The sequence below is a fragment of the Plutella xylostella genome, chromosome 2 (assembly GCF_932276165.1).
Source record: "Plutella xylostella chromosome 2, ilPluXylo3.1, whole genome shotgun sequence".
In the NCBI taxonomy this organism is placed as follows: Eukaryota; Metazoa; Arthropoda; class Insecta; order Lepidoptera; family Plutellidae; genus Plutella; species Plutella xylostella.
This window is the reverse complement of record NC_063982.1, coordinates 4,338,282-4,357,042: the sequence shown is the minus strand read 5'-3', so window position 1 is coordinate 4,357,042 and position 18,761 is coordinate 4,338,282. Positions and strand designations below refer to the sequence as shown.

At 38.4% G+C, this 18,761-nt stretch overlaps 4 protein-coding genes across 4 annotated transcripts; 1 reads left to right on the top strand and 3 right to left on the bottom strand.

Moving 5' to 3' along the window:
* Positions 1-99: 99 nt before the first annotated feature.
* On the bottom strand, positions 100-2,749 carry LOC105393578. The gene is made up of 4 exons (XM_048633572.1): positions 2,643-2,749; positions 2,166-2,366; positions 1,123-1,210; positions 100-346 (listed from the first exon to the last, which is right to left on the bottom strand). Exons 1-4 carry the CDS (start codon positions 2,747-2,749, stop codon positions 170-172), a joined length of 573 nt encoding a protein of 190 aa, XP_048489529.1. The 3' UTR covers positions 100-169.
* A 356-nt stretch (positions 2,750-3,105) lies between these two features.
* On the bottom strand, positions 3,106-5,823 carry LOC125491354. Its single transcript, XM_048633085.1, has 4 exons — positions 5,713-5,823; positions 5,140-5,334; positions 4,590-4,655; positions 3,106-3,220 (listed from the first exon to the last, which is right to left on the bottom strand). Exons 1-4 carry the CDS (start codon positions 5,817-5,819, stop codon positions 3,112-3,114), a joined length of 477 nt encoding a protein of 158 aa, XP_048489042.1. The 5' UTR covers positions 5,820-5,823; the 3' UTR covers positions 3,106-3,111.
* Positions 5,824-6,342: 519 nt separating this feature from the next.
* Positions 6,343-8,824, bottom strand: LOC125491454. The gene is made up of 4 exons (XM_048633514.1): positions 8,036-8,824; positions 7,665-7,739; positions 7,225-7,335; positions 6,343-6,433 (listed from the first exon to the last, which is right to left on the bottom strand). Exons 1-4 carry the CDS (start codon positions 8,548-8,550, stop codon positions 6,343-6,345), a joined length of 792 nt encoding a protein of 263 aa, XP_048489471.1. The 5' UTR covers positions 8,551-8,824.
* A 796-nt stretch (positions 8,825-9,620) lies between these two features.
* LOC105393577 lies at positions 9,621-18,758 on the top strand. Its single transcript, XM_048633079.1, has 9 exons — positions 9,621-9,925; positions 10,081-10,288; positions 10,592-10,813; positions 11,174-11,319; positions 13,616-13,773; positions 16,502-16,589; positions 17,069-17,154; positions 17,635-17,760; positions 18,224-18,758. The coding sequence occupies exons 1-9, from the start codon at positions 9,710-9,712 to the stop codon at positions 18,342-18,344; spliced, it is 1,371 nt and encodes a 456-aa protein (XP_048489036.1). The 5' UTR covers positions 9,621-9,709; the 3' UTR covers positions 18,345-18,758.
* The last annotated feature ends 3 nt before the right edge of the window (positions 18,759-18,761 follow it).

Below are 18,761 nucleotides of genomic sequence, written 5' to 3'. Positions count from 1 at the left end.
CAATAAAACCAGTGTAACTATGATATAATTTGTCCCTTAATCACTAACCTTGCCCCGCAACAGTTCCAGCACACTTTCCAACACGTATTTTCTAAACTCCAGCGGTGTCCTGGCTCACTTGGAGTCCCTGCCACACTCACGACCCTAGATTGACCTGTCTACCATCTAACTACGGTACAAACTCAACTATTTTTCTTACCTTTCCCCTTAATAACTCCAGTACACTCTCCAACACATCTTTTCTAAACTCCAGCGGTGTCCTGGCTCGCCTGGAGTCCCTGGCTCGCTCGCGGCGGCGGGGGGAGGCGGCGCGCGGAGGGGAGTAGGCCAGGCCGGCGCCCGATTTCTGACAAATTAAACAATAATAATTACAGGTGAACAAGGGCCGAGCATAGGATTCGATACTATTTTCGAATCTACACGAAGGGTCGCTTTTACCAAATGCTAAACGTATTTAAATCAAATTTTAAATAGGTACATTTTGTACTAACTGACAGACGTATGACAGGCTACTAAATACGTTTAGCATTTGGTGAAACTCCACCTAACATGGAAAAAACAAATGCCACTTTTGGAACTAACAAATTTGCCTTACATTTTGACAGTGACATTTGACGATACGCAACGTAAACGGAGGTTTAGAATCCTGTGCTCGGGCAACAGTAAAGTCGTATTCGTTTTATAAAAGAATAGAATATAATAGATATTCTTTATTTGTACACAAAAACATGGAAAAAAATTACAAAAAACTTAATCTGACACATTTGTACAAATGGCGGCCTTATCGCTTAAAGCGATTTGTATCAGGCAACCTGTCATGCAGATGTAAAAAAAATACTATCAATGTATTTTGGATTGAGTTCAAGGCAACTAGTTTGTTAAAAAGGGTACTTAAACCGAAAAGGGCACACTCTTGTTATAAAACGAAGACCAATGTAATAAGTCGCCCTTCACCAAAATCTTAGCAGTAAATTAATATGGATTGACGTTTCTTAAATCTAGATTAGGCACTAAAGTTAGATTTTAGATTATGGTCCAAGTGACCCTAAAGATGTTTCTGAGTTAAACCTGGGTTTAGAATTCTGATTTCTACATAAAGGTAAAGTATGATGAAGTACTTACGATGTTGATGGCGGGCATGATGGGCTCTGTAATCCCCTCCCCGCGCAGCCCCAGCGCGCCGCCCGCCCAGCCCATGCGGTTCATTATGCTGCAACAAACAAATCAACTTTAATATAAGGTAAGAAACAATATTCCAGAACCAATTATTTCAAAAGGGAGGATGCGACAAAGTTGTGCTAGTCCTTCTGTATTATATTCTTGTGATATAACATACCGCAAGGCATGTGTATCAATGCGGACGGCCCTAAAGATTTGTTGAAGTTTTTTTTTCTGAACTACTCGCTAGGGGACCCGCTAGACTCCAGGCGCTAAGCTAGCCTGTTCAGCCGTAGCCATACTAAATACATACCGCAACTGAGTCACCCCCTTTAGGCTTACTATACCACTATTGCAACACCCTGTGTTAACGGTGGATGTGATTATAACGGCTTTGCTATTTTGAAAAAATATTTATTTCAATATGCGAATGATATCGACGAGATCTCAAAAAAGAAGTAAAAAGCCTACCTACCATAGAGCTAATATTTACAAATTCTGAGGTTGTGAAACGCGTCGGCAGCACCCTGTATTATAATATTCTTGTGTATATCATACCGCACGGCGACGTCGATGCTGACGGGGTCCCGCAGAGCTCGCTGAAGCCGCCCCCGCCTCGAGTCTCTGTCCCCCTTGTCTCTCTGGTCCGTGGTCCTATGGTCCGTGGTCCGTTGGTCCGTGCTGCTTACTGTGCTAGTGTTTATGTATATATATCATACCGCACGGCGACGTCGATAACGTAACCTAACCAACGCTAAAAAAACTCCCGACATTTAACATTGAGAACCCCTCCTTTTTTCGAAGTCGGTTAAGGACTCGCATAACTTTTGAACGGCTAAGCCGATTTGCACTAAATATGGCTAACCACACACGGAGTAACATTATCTATGATCCGAGAGAAACAAAACAAAAATCGGTTCAGCCGTTTCGGAGCTATGTTACCACAAACAGATACACAGACACACAGACACTCTATTTCCGTCAGGGTTAAGTATTATATATCATACCGCACAGCGACGTCGATGCTGACGGGGTCCCGCAGAGCTCGCTGCAGCCGCCCCCGCCTCGAGTCCCTGTCCCCCTTGTCTCTCTGGTCCGTGGTCCTGTGGTCCGTGGTCCTATGGTCCATGGTCCGTTGGTCCGTGGGGGTAGAGTCGTCGGGGTCGCCGGCCGGTTGGAACTGGATCGCTTTTGTGAGCTTTGGGTGCCTGTGAGTTTGAGGTGGATGGTTAGAGATGAGAACTAAATGTAGAGGTCGTACGTAGTAAGGGGCCGCATCGATAAAATCATTGGCACTTGAAATAAAGTTTATATTTTAATAACCATTTTCAGTAGACAAGTAGTCTAATATCTAAAAGCAATAAGGGTCCCAATATTTTTAGGTTACAAACTGGCCCTAAATTTGTCTACTTCTGTACATAGGCGTCTTCCAACCATATTACTACTACTATATTTAAATATAATTTATCGGTGTATATTCTTACCGCGTTGCGTTATTGCTGCTTGTAGACTTATCCAGTGAACTGTTCAAGTTTGATTCCCGGTCTTGACTGCGTGCACTGTCTAACTTTCTGAAAACAATAAAAAACATATTATTTCACAAATCCTAATTGCGACTACGGGGCTAAGTTTGAAAACTGCTTTTTGGACATCAAAAATTGCCATCTTGTTGCTAGGTAGTGCGTAAAGTCAACGTATTCCGCCATTTTGTCATATGCACATTTTGTGGAATACTACTTTATTGATTTCACAGAACACAAAATATAAATTATAGTTATACAAGCAAAAAAATGTCAATAGGCGGTCTTATCGCAAAATGCGACAGGCAACCTTTGGATGGAAGAGACAATTTTATCATAATTCTGTCAAATTTGTGACTAAACTAAGGCGTTAATTTTTTCAGTGTGTAGGTACTTACTGAGGCGCTAAGGTCTCAAATATTTCAGTGTGTACTTACGGTGAGTCCTCTCCGTCGGATATAGAGAGTGCTTTCAGGAATAAGTCCCTCGGGCTGCTTCCCGCCTTCGACTCCCGGTTGCGACGCCGTCTGTGGCGCTCCTTCCTATATAACATAAAATATATATAAATAAAGATAAATGTCAAATTTTAACCCGTTATCTGGTAGAAAAGTTCTATTATCATTGACATATATATTACTGCGTAAGGACAGGCCAAACCACTCAAGAAAATGGCACCCGCGCGTTGGCCCTAAAATAGTCATTTTAGGGCCAACGGTCCTCAGTCGACAGTTGTCTGTGACGGAGAGATGAGTCTTTGTTTCTTGTGATAAATATGCCTATTTTGTTGTGAAAGGCTACAAAACTATGATACGAAGGTCAAAAAGGAATATGGAATATCGTATCATCCTTAATTAATAAATAAACACATTTTGAAGCGATAATTATTTTACTACCAAAGTCTACAATGGCCGCACGATGTAACCTTGTACGGACGTTCGCATGCAACTCACTCATATTATTATGTACCTAACTGTCCGGTGACGGTAAAATATGAACGCACGTACAAGGTTGCGTCGTCAGGATAAGTAGCTCGGCTCTGACATAGTTCCTACAAATTATGACAGATGGCAGTTATTTTGCTTGTATGAAGAAGGTTTGAATAAAATGTTCTGAAGGGCGTATCCTTCCTTTTGAAATCATTGTCTATTATTTATTTCATTGGTTTTGTTCCTTAAGGCCTGATTTTTCAATTGTCAGATAAATGTTATCTGAGGAATAAAATTGTTGCTGTCACTGTGTAACGCAAACATTCAGACGCGACAGCATGATAATTATTCCACAGATAACTTTTATCTGACTATTGAAAAATCAGCCCTAAGTTTAATAGAACAATGCTGAAAACAAAGGGTTAAAAATTTTCGCGTGGCAATTCTAGGATAAAAAGTGGCATAGGTTTACAGGGTATTTTAAAAAGGGTACAGCGAAACGGGGGATGTGGCCCTACTAGTCTATGACTTATCAAAATTCCCATCTTTCATATAATCTTTGTTGGTTACGTGTTTTTTCCATGTAAAATACATATATTTTGTTACAATTTATTATTTTATTTCAGTCAGCATACATACCAATCTTTACCAGAACCATCCATAGTGCTGAGCCGAAGTCAGTTAAATGTAACATAGGTCCAATTAAAATGTATGAATGAAATGATAAAGACATGAAATCATAGAGACGACTTGACTATACATACTACCAACTAAAATATTTGACAATGGAGCGATGCTGCTCTATGGATTGTAAATTGCTAAAATAGCTAATTGCTGGTGGTAACCCCACAGAGCGGAGCGGGCAAGCGGTGCGCGATGTAAAAATTTATGAATTAAATTGCATAATAAAACCTCCGCTCATGCAATGAGTGTGAACAGACAGACTTATAAACCAAGAAGTGTATTATAAATTATGACAACTCACTTTTTTCGTTCAACCTTCGGGGTTTCATCTGACTGTTTCTTCGGGCGTTTCTTTATCGTGACAGTCCTGAAACAAAACACGGATTAAATACAAATTGTACTGAGTGCAATTTTATAAGTACACGTCTGAAGAACTAGTCAATAGTGTTTACAAGGAGGCTAGACATAGTATGAAATCCCTCGTTAATCCATTCGGGAAAGCATTTTTGACAACGGGCCGCAATCTTAAATTTAACTTCAGATAAATAAATAGGTGTCTTGTCGGCGATCCTAACCACCATTTTTGACTGGTAAAACAGCGGCCATCTTGAATTAAAAATCCAAAAAGTGCGCATGGACTTGATGCATAACGTATGTTATTTAACATACAAAACGGCCGCCATCTTGAATTTAAATTGTAAAAGAGTAAATAGGTGTCTTTTTGGCCATCTTACTCACCACTTTTGACAGCTAAAACGGCAGCCATCTTGAATTTCCATTCTCAAAATTGCCTTTAAAGATTAAATAGCTACTAACGACTGATAAGTCGCTTTGACTAGTAAGACACTTACTTGAGGTTATGGCTTCGCTGGCTACCCTCCACCACGTCAACTCTCCAGCTGTCAAAGGCTCTCTGCATCTGCCTCGCCAGCGCGGCCGCAGCTCCCGGCAGAGTGGACCTCAGGGCCGGTTTGAGAGGGAATACCGTTGTGTACTTGAGGAATCTCGCTTCTTCTGAGGTCACGTTGTCTAGTTGCATTGACGGCCTAGAATAGGATAAGATAAGATAAATCATTATTTACCAAAAAAAACACGGTATAAAGGTCATTTTGTGTAATATTGAGTCGCATGTTTTGCAAATTCTCACTTGCTTAGGGTTTTAGTTGTTAGGTTTTTTGTGTATTATATCAAGTATGCGGCAAGTTTTGTAGGAAGATAACTTGAACTTAAGATACGTGTTTAATATGTTTATAACTATCAAATGGATAATCCAAAGGGTTCAAAGACACTAATGTCGATCCTGACGGCACAAAATTTAATTCTAGCGATTTTAATCTATTTTTGACAGTGAAAACACAGTCACATTTTAAACAAAAAATTTAGGTTTAGCTCTAAAGTTTGATGAAAGTGAAAGTGAAACTGACCTATCCGGGTCCTCGAGGAAGTCGAGCACACTCTGAAGAGAGGACATGATGAACGGCACCGACAGGCTGTCCACCAGAGCCTTGAAGCTCTTCTGCTTCTTAGACATCTCTGGGCTGGAACGAAAAAATACCTCAGGTTACATACGATTGAGTGTCCTGATTATGGCGTCGTCCTGTGTCTGTAATTGCGAAATTAATGCAAAATGGTACTCTACACCAGTTAAGCTTTAGGATAGTTAGTACAGTTTGGGGCACGCTAACCCCGCTCAAGGGCTAGTACGGGGCACATTCAAGACGTGACTAAATTTCTCCGTCGCGCTCGCTCTTGAGGCTGCGCGAAGTGAGTGATCTTTTGTCATAAAATGTAATTTCGCTCGCACGATGACTTGCGAAGTTCAAATAGGACACTCTGAAGATGTCTGTAAGTTTTATGTAAGAAATACACATGATTGCGTCCAGTGGTCGACGACGGTTCAGTCTGAAATTTTATCAGTTATCAAAGGATGATTTGTTATATTGCTATTACATATAGAGATAGTTGTCTACCGGTTTTACTTTTAAAAGCAGGTACCTGACAAACACCTGATTTTTTTAAGCAGGTGTTTCACAGTTTTAGGGGCCGTCCATTAATCACGTGAGGTAGTTTTTCTCATTTTTGATGAAGTATAAGAAGTTGTTAGGTATATTCCTACAGATTTGTACAAGACTCTTGTGTATCAGTCTGAATGTATTTTGTTTAAACTTAGGTGTAAGTAGTTTTACCTTTAAGCGGTATTACCTTTTTATAATTTATGGACTATTGACACATTCAATTCGAAATAACCCAGTTGAACCAGTTAAGTAGTCCTCCATCTATTATTAGCACAATCGCTAGTTACACGTATCTAGATCTTCAGTTAAAAATAACCATTAGTTCAGCATGTCACTGGGACGTCTGTCGCATAACAATGAGTAGGAAATTAGGAATGGGGGCGGTAGTTTAAGATAACAATCAGAAAATACCACAGCCAGTAGTTTTTTTTTTATACAGTACCTGAGGCCTTCGAGTTTCAGGATAAATTAGCTTTAGCCTTGGTCTCTTTTACTATACACACGAAATAAACAAAACATACTCGCTTACACAAATAAACAAACAGATAGGTACAATCGCATTCATCTTAGAATATAACTTTATTGATGAAAAGACATAACATGGATAACCATTTTAAAGTTTTAATAGTACAATAGACTTTATACAATCCATAAATATAAATAGGTACACTTTAGTACTTCAAAAGTTTTTGTGCTGCTAAATTGCGAGAATTTCTGAATTTCCCTTGGCATCTATGTAACTGGAGTTTTGGAACCAGTCGATAAGAGGAAATAAAATGGAATTTCCTTTTATTTATTTATTTAAGCAAACATAAAATACATTTAGGTTATAAATGAATAGTGCGTTATATTTTATTTATACTTGAGAACAAAAGTGAATAGATATTTGTAGACTGGACTGTACCAAGTAACAGCACATACCTGCTTCGCTCTTTACTTGTGCTGCGTCTGCGGTCACCGTCCGTGGAACTGTACTCCGTGCTGAATGATGTGGCAGACGCGATGCTCTGACGAGACTTGTTGTCTGAGGATCTGTGGATAGGAATGAAACTAATTATGGTAGTATTCCAATCAGAAGGCTGAAACGCAATGCTTGTGGAGTAGGATTTGCCAGTGTGATGAAAGGATTGGGCAGTCTACATCAGATAACATCATTCATAGACTGCCCATAGTGTCTTATAAGGAACAGGTGATACATCATTTGAGGGTGCTCTCCTTATGTGCAATGGATGACTTGTTGATGATGTCATACCTCAAGTGTAATACTTTTTTTTTTTTTTTATTGAGCCATAATATTCATGTCATGTCCCTCTCCTGGAGGCCTGCTAATTATGTTTAAATTAGTTAATCACATTACTTACTGAGGCATTTTGAAAATATCCCGCTCACTGCCATCTTGTCTTGAGTTATAATAAACTTTCTGGTACACCAGCACACTGAAAAAGTGGGAAATAATCTTGTTTAGTTACATATAACCCTTGAGTGCCAATGGTACCTTGTATCATTAGTATACATATTGCAAATATGTGTAGTCTGCGTTCAATGCATTCATAGAAAAACTTAAGATGATGGCTTATGTATTCCTTATAAACCAGACAATTTTGAAATACTGGGGATGGCTACATACTATTTTTATCACAAGATATAATAATTCTTATAGCAAAAACATGCATCAAAAAGACCATGGGTTTCCTAAATGCATATAAAATTATTACAATAGTTAGTTACTCACCGTTTTGTAACAATACCACTTTCATACGAGTGCACCAATTTGTATGCATTCTTATTACTTTCCAACACTCTTAAAATCTCACGACAGATACATTTGCAAATATCGTTGAAGCCCCTGTTGCGAAGATTCTCTTTGTCAGTCACGAGCTTCATCAAAAACGACTCTTTATAAGGGGCGATATTCGGGAAGCAAATCTCTCTATTCTTACTGTTCAGGAATGCCAGTATTCGGTTCAGGTATTCAGATTGGAATTTTGGGTTGAGTAACTCGACGAGCTTGTCGAAATCCAAGGTCTTTGGGTCCACGGCGACGTAGCCGGAGCTTTCTTCGTATTCTTGGGAGTATCTACGACTCGCTCCGTCGTATGTGGATGAAGATGACGATCTAGAAGCTGGATTTGAAGAAGACTGGTAGGTTCTATGGTTAGGAGAGTATCCAACTTTTGGGAGCTCAACTTGAGTGGGGTAATACCTCCTGTCGTGGCGGCTGGACTCGTACTCATCGTATCTATCCATTTTAATCGTGTTTCCCCTTAATATTCTATCGAGGAACAAATTATTTAATAGCGTTTTTGGGGATCACCATACGCGGTACAATGTTTGCCGAAAATAGAGTTTTACGAACACACGCGGTTTTGAAGAATGAACTTTTGTGAATATAAACGGAATTATAATCGTTTGGAACAGCTTTTCTACTTAAAGATTAAGGAATTTTCGAAAAATACACAAACAAATCGACGTGAAAAGCGAATGAAAATTTGTTTTTGACATTTCAATAACTTTTTTTCCAGTGTTGACAGGAAATATAAAGGTTTTGGAAGTGCCCTCAACGACATAATACGCAGAGCTTTGGTGTCAGCTAACATCCCGTGCGTCCTTGAACCTCCTGGTTTGTTTCGGACCGACGGGAAGCGCCCTGATGGCCTTACACTAATTCCTTGGAAGAGGGGCCAATGTCTGGTTTGGGACGCCACATGTGTAAGTACCTATGCCGCCGCTCATCTCGGCAACACAATTCGTGCTGGAGGAGCTGCTGCCGAGACAGCTGCAGGGGCAAAGCATTTAAAGTACTCAAATTTGAAAGCCTCTTACAGCTTTTTGCCCTTTGCTGTCGAAGCAGCAGGTTCCTGGGGAACAGAGGCTTTATGCTTCATCAGAGAGCTTGGCAAGCGCCTGAAGGAAAAAGGTCATGATGCTCGCTCTGGGTCGTTCCTGGTTCAGCGCATTTCGTTGGCGATACAGCGCGGTAATGCGGCTGGCTTGTTGGGCACTTTCGAGCCAGGAACGATACGAGGCGGCATCTTTGACTAGTTAGACTAAGTTTGAGGCGAATACTTTGAATTTGTAAAATTTTATCTTTTAGTTCAGTTTTCATAATTTTATTTACAATAAAATTAGGTTAGGCTTCATTAGTTAAATGTTAATTTATATTATAACCCTGAATAAATGATTGATTCTTTGGAAAGTGTTTTGGTTTATTATTCTGAGATTCAGACATTTGTTTTGATTTGTATGGTGTTTGTAAATGCATTGCACTTTATTTTTGACATTTCTCATATGCCTTTAATCTGTGGATATGAATTATTTTCATATTTTTGTATTCCAGCATTAATTTCATCAAATCAAGGCTTTCAACCAAAATTCAGGTCTTATATTCCTGATCGATGTCCCTACAATGCCTTACGATCCAATTCAGGACGTTGATAAGTTTAGAGAAGAGTATGAAAGCGATGAACAGTGGCAACTTAGAAAAGCCTTCATAGAACGATGGAGCGGCGAGCACCCAGAAGACAGGCTGCTTTGCCTGGCCAGGGTCTTCGTCAACATGGAGTTCATGGGCTGCCGGTACCCACCGGAAGTCATGAAAGAGGTCGCCGCTATGTCCGAAGAGGTTAGGTTATGTTTTTGTTTACCAACTTTATTTTTCCTCCTTTCTTTGAATAGGATAGCCGGAATAATCTTACCTGTGCATAAGAAACTATAGAAATCTAGTTGCGTCCGCTCTAATCTCCTTTTAATCCATAATAATATTTATAAAATTCACAGATAGCCAAAGCGCACAGGCAATCAAAGAAAGGGATGCTGCAAAGGACTTTTGTGTCAGCCTCAGACGCAGCCGAAGACAGGGCTCGGGGTGTCAAGAGACAGGGAGGTGTGGTGGTAGGAGGTCCATCACCAAAGAGTACTAAGATAAACTTCTTACGGCAAGGACAGGCTCCGGAGAATGATGAGGAAAAGCCAGAATCTGGTTCAGGTGTGTAATTAATGAAGTTTGAGTTGTGTTGTGATGTGTTTAATGAAGAAAAAATATACTTATGAAAAAGTGTTTGTAAAAATATACAGATTCTAATTTACATAGAATATATGGTAAAAAGTGATGGTCTTTTACTTAATACCTTCTTTTTCCCTACTCCCTCGCTTCTACATTTAAAATTAATTAAGAATTCCAAACATTTTGCTATTTAAGAGAGTAAGGCTGCCTATTTTTCATGATTGTTCTGTATGTTAAGTTTAATTAAAATGCTGTCCAATAACATATATTCTATTCTAATTTCAGACAACGAAGAAGAGATGGAACCTAAAAACAAAGACAGCACAGAAGTTACTCCAACAAATGACATAGAAAAATACAAAGTAGATAGCAATGAATATATGAAAGAAATGCAAGCTCTTAAGTGTTTAGATGTGAGAAGTTTTCATGATTCAATGTTCATGACTTCGTTTGGGAGGATGGTGTTGTTGATACGACCGTGGACGTCTAAGCTTGGGAATATACAGGGTGAGTAAAATTTATACTGCTAGTAAACAGATTTTGTAGTAGAAAATGGGTAGTAGAAGACTGACTCAAAATTCCTGAACTGGGCAGATCTTTGTTGAACTTGAATCTTCCTGAAAAATAAAACAGGTTGACCATCCTATGATATATGGCTAGTCTAGGCTAGGGGTATTAATTGCTGAAACATCAACTTTGTGTATATGTATGTATTGTGTTAAGTTACAAGAAGTTATCTAGCACATGCTGGGCATGGCACCTTTTGCTGAAAGTCTGTTTTTATATAAATAATAATGTTTAGTAAAACTGTTTCGGCAATTATTGATATTTATTTTTATTTCTTTCTATCTATCTATCATTCCACAGCTAGCTGTGCAGCGTGTCGTCTCACCCACACCGGCACGTACACTAACGGAGCGTACTCTCTGACTATAAACGACACGCTCATAGCACAAGCTACTGGCTCTACGAAGGCTGAGGCAAGGACTGCGGTGGAGACGCTGGCTTGGAATGTGAGTTACTAAAAAAAATCAAGCTGCGTGTTGCGCAGGCGCGGATCCAGACCTCAAAATAGGTGATGGGCAAGTCCAAAAAACTGATTTTGCCTCGCCTTGAGGCACTGATAGCTGTTTTTTGTTGTTATTGTTGTAGTGATTATACTTGATAGTATGGTGTGCACAGTGCAATTTTTTCAAATACTTAATTCAAAACTGTAAAACATAGGTACCTACTTAAAGTTTTTAATTTTTTTACAGACAAAACTCTGTATTAAGGCAAAAATTACAATACAACGTAAACAACTAGACCAAATTCGCATTTAAATGTGGCTGACTTTATAGGCAAAATAGTTTTTAAGATAACTACAGCTATTTAAAAGCAAGAAATTTTTATTGATAAACCCTTCAGATTTGCTTAATTTTTACCTAAATACCTACAGAAGGCAAAAGTTTATATACATATAACTTTTTAATGTTTGTAAATCTTTTAATTTACGAGAAAACCGATGTAGATAACAGACATCCTGAAGTTAAATTCAGGCTCCTTTTTATTGCGGAATTCACAAGAGAAAACTTTTACTTTATAATTTTTTAGGGTTCCGTATAGTTTCGTCAGGTTTGTCCGTCTGTCCTTGCTCGTTCTCCGCCGTTTCTGCACCGATTGCCACGAAAAGTGGTCGAGAGATGTATATTGATAATCCAAAAATTTGATTTTAAAATTATCAAAAATAATTATTTTTTCCTGCCCTTTCCATACAACGAAAAGATAATTAGAGAAAAAAATCGACTTAGGGGCCGTCCATTAATCACGTGTGGCTCAAAGAAAGGGAGGGGGTACGGAAAACCTCACGAAACATCACGAGGGGCGAGGGGGGTTGTCTCGTTTGACATCACGTGTATTAATTTTTTGACAAAAAGCACTAGGTATTTCTGAACCGAAATTATGAACGGCGCAAAAATTTAAACGATTTGTAGTATAGGATAGGATTAGGAGTCAAAAAATGATAAAAACGACCTAACGTGATTAATGGACGGCCCCTTACCCCATCGTGTAGGGTATCGTTAAAAAGGTTTCTTTAAATACAAGAAAAAATGCCTTGGTACCCTGTGGATAAAACCCCCCAGTCTCGAGATATATTAATACAAAGTGAGTATTAGAGCGTCCCCCCCTTAGCTTTTGAAATACTATTACAATAATTCTGAAAAAAAATGTGCTAAAACCTCAACCCTCCTAGTAAGTACTTTCAACGAAAACTATAGCGGACTCTGTATCATACATAGTTATTTTTATACAGCTCGACCAACTTAATTATGACGTGCAGTTGCCCTAACTAAATGGTAATGTATGGTTTTTTTTGTGTCACGCTTGACACAAAAAAAAATCTAAGAAAAGAATGAAAGATGGGTCTCTTGGGGCTACGGAACCCTTTCATGCGCGTGTCCGATACGCTCTTGGCCGTTTTTTTAAATACTTATATTTTTTTATTTTTTTATTTTTTTTTATATTGTTTGGGACCTTCACATAGTATACGTAAAACGTGCAAAATTTCAACTACTTATAACCTATATTTCCTGCTACTTATGGCTAGCATTATTTTAAGATAGAAAAAATATATATTTTTTTAATTTTGTTTTTATAGCCATAACTCAACGCGTGATCATTTAAAAAAGGGCCGCTAAATTTTGAATTATAATTATGTGAAGGATCCTTATTTTTAATACCCCAACAAATTTACACAGCTCGTATAATGTTGTTATTGTTTTTTCCACAAACGCACTCCAGGGGGTCAAAATTGGGGAAATAAAAAAAAAACTGAAATTCTGGGCGTTTTTCCAAAAAAAAAATACTAATCGAGATCAAACTAGTCTCGTTGTGCCCATACGTAAATAGTGACTTTGCCCGCAAGCTGTAACACCGACTTTTGAAGACATGACAGAAAATGTTATGGCTTTCCAGCTATAAAAAAAGCCATTTGATAAAATAACTAAATTATAAAATCCCGTGGTTTGATATGGCAAGTCATTTAGGTGATGGGCATGCCCACCTTGCCCATATGGGTGGATCCGCGCCTGGTGTTGCGAATTGTATGAATCCACATAGTATAGTGAATTTAATTGATATATCTTACAAAGTTTATTGAACTAGCCCAGCAGCCGCTACACGAGTTCGTTATCGACGTCGATAAACTCGTTTAATGCGCGTTCCACCACACAGCCGCATTTATGGCGAATCGCGATAGTGACGTTTATCTACATCGTTAACGAACCCGTGAAGCGGCAGTTGTGTCATCAACCCTTTCTTTTGTCACAGAGGATACGCGGCGAGTGCGTTAGCGTGGTCATCAAAGAACAGTTCATAGCACAAGGAGACTCGCGCATCACGAGCGATGACGTCACGGGGAATAAGAAGCGGAAACAGCAACGGGACGATCAATTTGGGACACCTATTGAGAGCTCCAAGGCTTCCAAGTTAGTATAATACCAATATACTGGGTATAGATAAAGAAATAATACGAAAATGCGGTTATTTGGAATATTCACCCTATTTGGGTGGATTAAGGGAAGCTTATGTACGATAATTTTTCACTATCATATAGAGCGTGGGAGCGTGGTTCAAAAAGTTAAGTATACTGCTCGCAGATAACGAAACAATACGAAAATGGCGGAAGGAGTATTGACACACCTACGTTGCTACTTATTGCTACCTATGTTGCGACTACGGCGAAGCAAAAAGGAAGGTTATTTATACCTATTGTGTCTCTACTAAATACCCATGACAATAGCATCAAGGAACAGTTCATAGCGCAGGGAGACTCGCTCATCACGAGCGATGACGTCACGGGGAAGAGGAAGCAGAAACAGCAGCGGGACGATCAGTTCGGGACGCCCATTGAGAGCTCTAAGGCTTCCAAGTTAGTATACAGGGTGTCCCAAAAGTCAACGTCATCACTTAAAGGGCTGATAGGTCAGCTCATGAGAGGCCAAAATATCACAATATGACCTTAGTAAAAACTGGATAATTTTCGAGGTACTGACACTTTTATAAATTTGCTGAAAATCGACACCTTGGATCAGTTTTTTGCGTGCCGCCGGTACAAAAATCCATATTGTTAGAATTTGTTTGGTGTTGCATCACCCTGTATAGCCCTGCTATTGATCGCAGTCAAAAAAAATATCGAGTAATGCTGCATGTTTAAAAAAAACACGGTTTTCAAAGTCATAAAAGGTTATCGTATTTTTTTATAAACAACTTTGACTCTACATACTTTAAAAAAAATATACCACGCAAACCTGGCACCTTGTTTGAAAAGATAGCTCATTTAATGCAGTTTCCAAAATCGTATGAAACGTTGCTATTGTCTCAATTAACAAAAAAGTTATTGCTATTTTAGTACAAAACGACCTCGATGTAAAATTGTTTGAAGGAAATTTATCTGACGGGTAAGGTCATGTTGGAATGAGTAAAAGTAAAATAGGTGGTGTGGCCGGGAGTGGGAAAAGAGACAAAGTTGTCACAAAAGTGGACTATAGCAACTCCACATTCCCCATAAATGTAGCGCATGGTAACGTACATTCATGAGTACAGCTAATGTGTGATATTGTACAAGTAAAACGCTTACACATGTACATTGTACACCCACAGTATCCAAAAAAGGGACTGATCAGTTTGTCATTAACATTACCTCTAATTACTTGTTATTTATTTTAAAGTTATTGTTAAACAAAACCAAACTCTCAAAATTATGATTATGACCATTAATGAGTATTATTTTTTGCTGATTATGTACTTAATATAATAATGTGGTGTTATAATTTTGAGAAATAAAAATAAAAGTCAATAAATGTTTGTTTTTGTTAAATAAGGTGTAAAAAACGCAAAATATGTTTTATAAGAGTCTGGTAAGTTTTTTCTTAGCTATTTTTGCGTCATCTATGTTGCCACGGCTGACCCCACCACCTATTTTACTTTTACTCATTCCAACATGACTTACCCTTAATAAATTAAGTCAGATAAATTTCCTTCAAACAATTTTACATCGAGGTCGTTTTGTACTAAAATAGTAATAACTTTTTTGTTAATTGAAACAATAGCAACGTTTCATACTATTTTGGAAACTGCATTAAATGAGCTATCTTTTCAAATAAGGTGCCAGGTTTGTGTGGTATATTTTTTTTACAGTATGTAGAGTCAAAGTTGTTTATAAAAAAATACGATTACCTTTTATGACATTGAAAACCGTGTCTTTTTTAAACATACAGCATACTCGATATTTTTTTTGACTGCGATCAATAGCAGGGCTATACAGGGTGATGCAACACCAAACAAATTCTAACAATATGGATTTTTGTACCGGCGGCACGCAAAAAACTGATCCAAGGTGTCGATTTTCAGCAAATTTATAAAAGTGTCAATATCTCGAAAATTATCGAGTTTTTACTAAGGTCATATTGTGATATTCTGGCCTCTCATGAGCTGACCTATCAGCCCTTTAAGGGATGACGTTGACTTTTGGGACACCCTGTATAATATACTACTGGGTGTAGATAAAGAATCAATACGAAATTGAGGTTATTTGGAAAATTCACCCTAATTTGGCGGATTCTGGGAAGCGCATAGTAAAACTATAAAGTCCTGACAACGGAAGTGGATTTTATCAAATTTTTACAGACCGTATTTAATCGATGTATTATGTACGATAATTTTTCACTACCATATAAATATTATATCAATTCGGTATGTTAAGTAAAAATTTTTGATGCTAATTCTAAAACCGTTTCGAGATATTATCTTCTTAATAAGTGTCTCATTCTTAAAAATTTAAAATATTCAAGGATTCCGATTATTTTATCAAAAATGAAAATATAATTTGTCCTTCAAGACGCTGCGCAAGGTTAAAGTTTCAACCAAAGAGAATAAAAATTTTCAATTGTTAAATGTCACTTCTGTCAATCTAAAGTGTAAATATTCACAGAGTTACGATCTTGATGACGTCAGCGGCTGCATGGTAGCGAATGACGTCATCAAATCGTCAAAGAGCCGATCTTTAATTAATTTTTATTAAATTAACGAGAGCAGTAAAATAAAAAATATTCAAATTAGTGTCTCAAATTCAAACATACTTCAATTTAAAATTATAAAAACAATCACGATAAAATTACTTAACATACCGAATTATGTCATATCTGATGCTTCCAGGATGATGAAGCTGATGGGCTGGGCGGGCGGCGGGCTGGGCGCCGACGCGCAGGGCATAGAGGAGCCCATCAAGCCGCACTTGCAAATGGTAACTCAATATAATTGCTATATACTTTAGTGTTTGAGCAGGAAAAAAAATGATGCATAAATTTTCTATACAACACATGCTGAGTGAGGCCATTTGGCTGGGCACATTTAATTTACTATTAAATTATTATTTAGTTGACTGAAAATATGTCATACATAGGTAATTATCCAAGAATACATGGTAATAACCTAACCAACGTTAAAACCCCCAGATATTTAACACTAAAAGTAGCATAACCTTTGAACGGCATAGCCGATTTTGATAAAATATCCCTAAGATAAGAACACTCGTGGCAACATTACCTATGACCCAAAAAAAACAAACGGAAATTCAGTACCTACCTATCTCAGACCAACTACCTAAAACTACCACAGACAGATAAACACACACCTCTTTTTGTCAAACTACCAGACAGATAAACACACACCTCTTTTTGTCAAGGGTTACAAATGGATTCACAATAGGGCTATATTTTGCAGGTAAACCGCGCCGGCCTCGGCAGCCAGGCGTCTGACATCTCCTCGCTCAGGCGATCAGCTCACGACCTTATGCGTCGGTATATCAGGTATGTACCTGAGAATCATCGGTGGAAGATAATATGAAGCAGATGATATTTTATTTTTATTTATTTATTTATTCTTCATTTTATTAGGTGGACTTAATGCTAAAAGCATTTTCTACCAGTCAACCTGCAGGAGGTACAGGGAGATTTTATCCATTTCTCTATATTTTATGTCGCCCCATCAGTAGAAAGTGTGTGATTGGGTGGCCTACATCTATTTTGCTGACTGTACAAACATCATATCTATGCCAATAATGCGATTCACACGCCGCCATTTGCGGATTATCAGTGTATGCAAAAATGACAGTTTATATTATAGAATTAAAACCTCTTACCCGCACACGCTGCCGCCGCCTCACCGCGCGGGTATTTACTTACTCTGGAAAATCCGCAATCCGTGAAGTGTGTGAACCGCCTTACGAGTTATATCGAAACCTATATTGGAAAGTCAGAAGTCCTCTAAAATGTTAACCTTATTTCCAGGTCATCCTGCCTGGACGTGGACCTGGTGTTCAGCGCAGACTTCAGCAAGGAGGAGCGCGCGGCCCTACATATAGTGGCCAAGAAGCAGGGCCTGGCCAGCCACAGCTACGGGAAGGACGAGGACAGGTGACTTGACATAAATAACCAATGCAAAAGTTTTGATGGTGGAGTAACATATTGAATTCTACAGGGTCAACTGCAGATACCATAGAATATCGCGGACTCAGGTGTACCCTCTGCATACGCAATGGCAGATACGAACAACCCCAGAGAATAGAGTATAATAAACCCCCTTATTGACGTCCATCCCGATGGACCGACCACTTAGGTTAAGCGACCACTATCGGCATCGGCAGGCATCAAGACGTTAATATATTTTTTTCCCTAATACTAATTTATATCTGATACTTATCACCTAAAAAAGACAATGCGAGCCGAGCCTTAAAATTAAGAGTGTTGTGGTGCTCCTTATGTCCAGCAGAGGAAGATGGCTGGCTGATGAACACAACACAATGGACAAACAGGGTGTTGCAAAAACAGTACCTATTGTAAATTCCCTCAATACAATACATTTTATTTTCCGTTTCAGATTTCTAGTCGTGAAGAAGAAGATAGACCCCTTCTCGATAGTGCGAGCCGTGGTGGAGCAGGGGGGGTCTACTCCGAAGTACCAACTGTTCATACCTGCTACAGTGAAGAGAGGCAGATAGAGGAACTTAGCTCGAACATATTGTTAATGTACTTACTGGTACCGCATCTACATAATATAGTAGAGACATTTTTAACTTTAAAATTTGTGTCTTTGACTTTTAAATAGTATAGCGGTAATGTAAAATATTTTTGGTGTCTATCAATCTAACTATCAATTTAATTCAAGTTTGGTTTTTTGTCTCTTTTACTCAATGTATTTATTTACGCCACACAAATCACAGACACTGCCAAAAATCATAATGTCGACCAATCGAAAAGCAAGAAGAGCCATACCCACCCACTTTATTAGATAGTAAAAGCAATTGATATAAGAGCAATAATTAGGTACAATTTAGGTATCTAGAGCAATAATTAAGTAGATAGGTACTTATATTCACTAGATTATGATGAATAAAAAAGTTTTATTTTACTTAAGT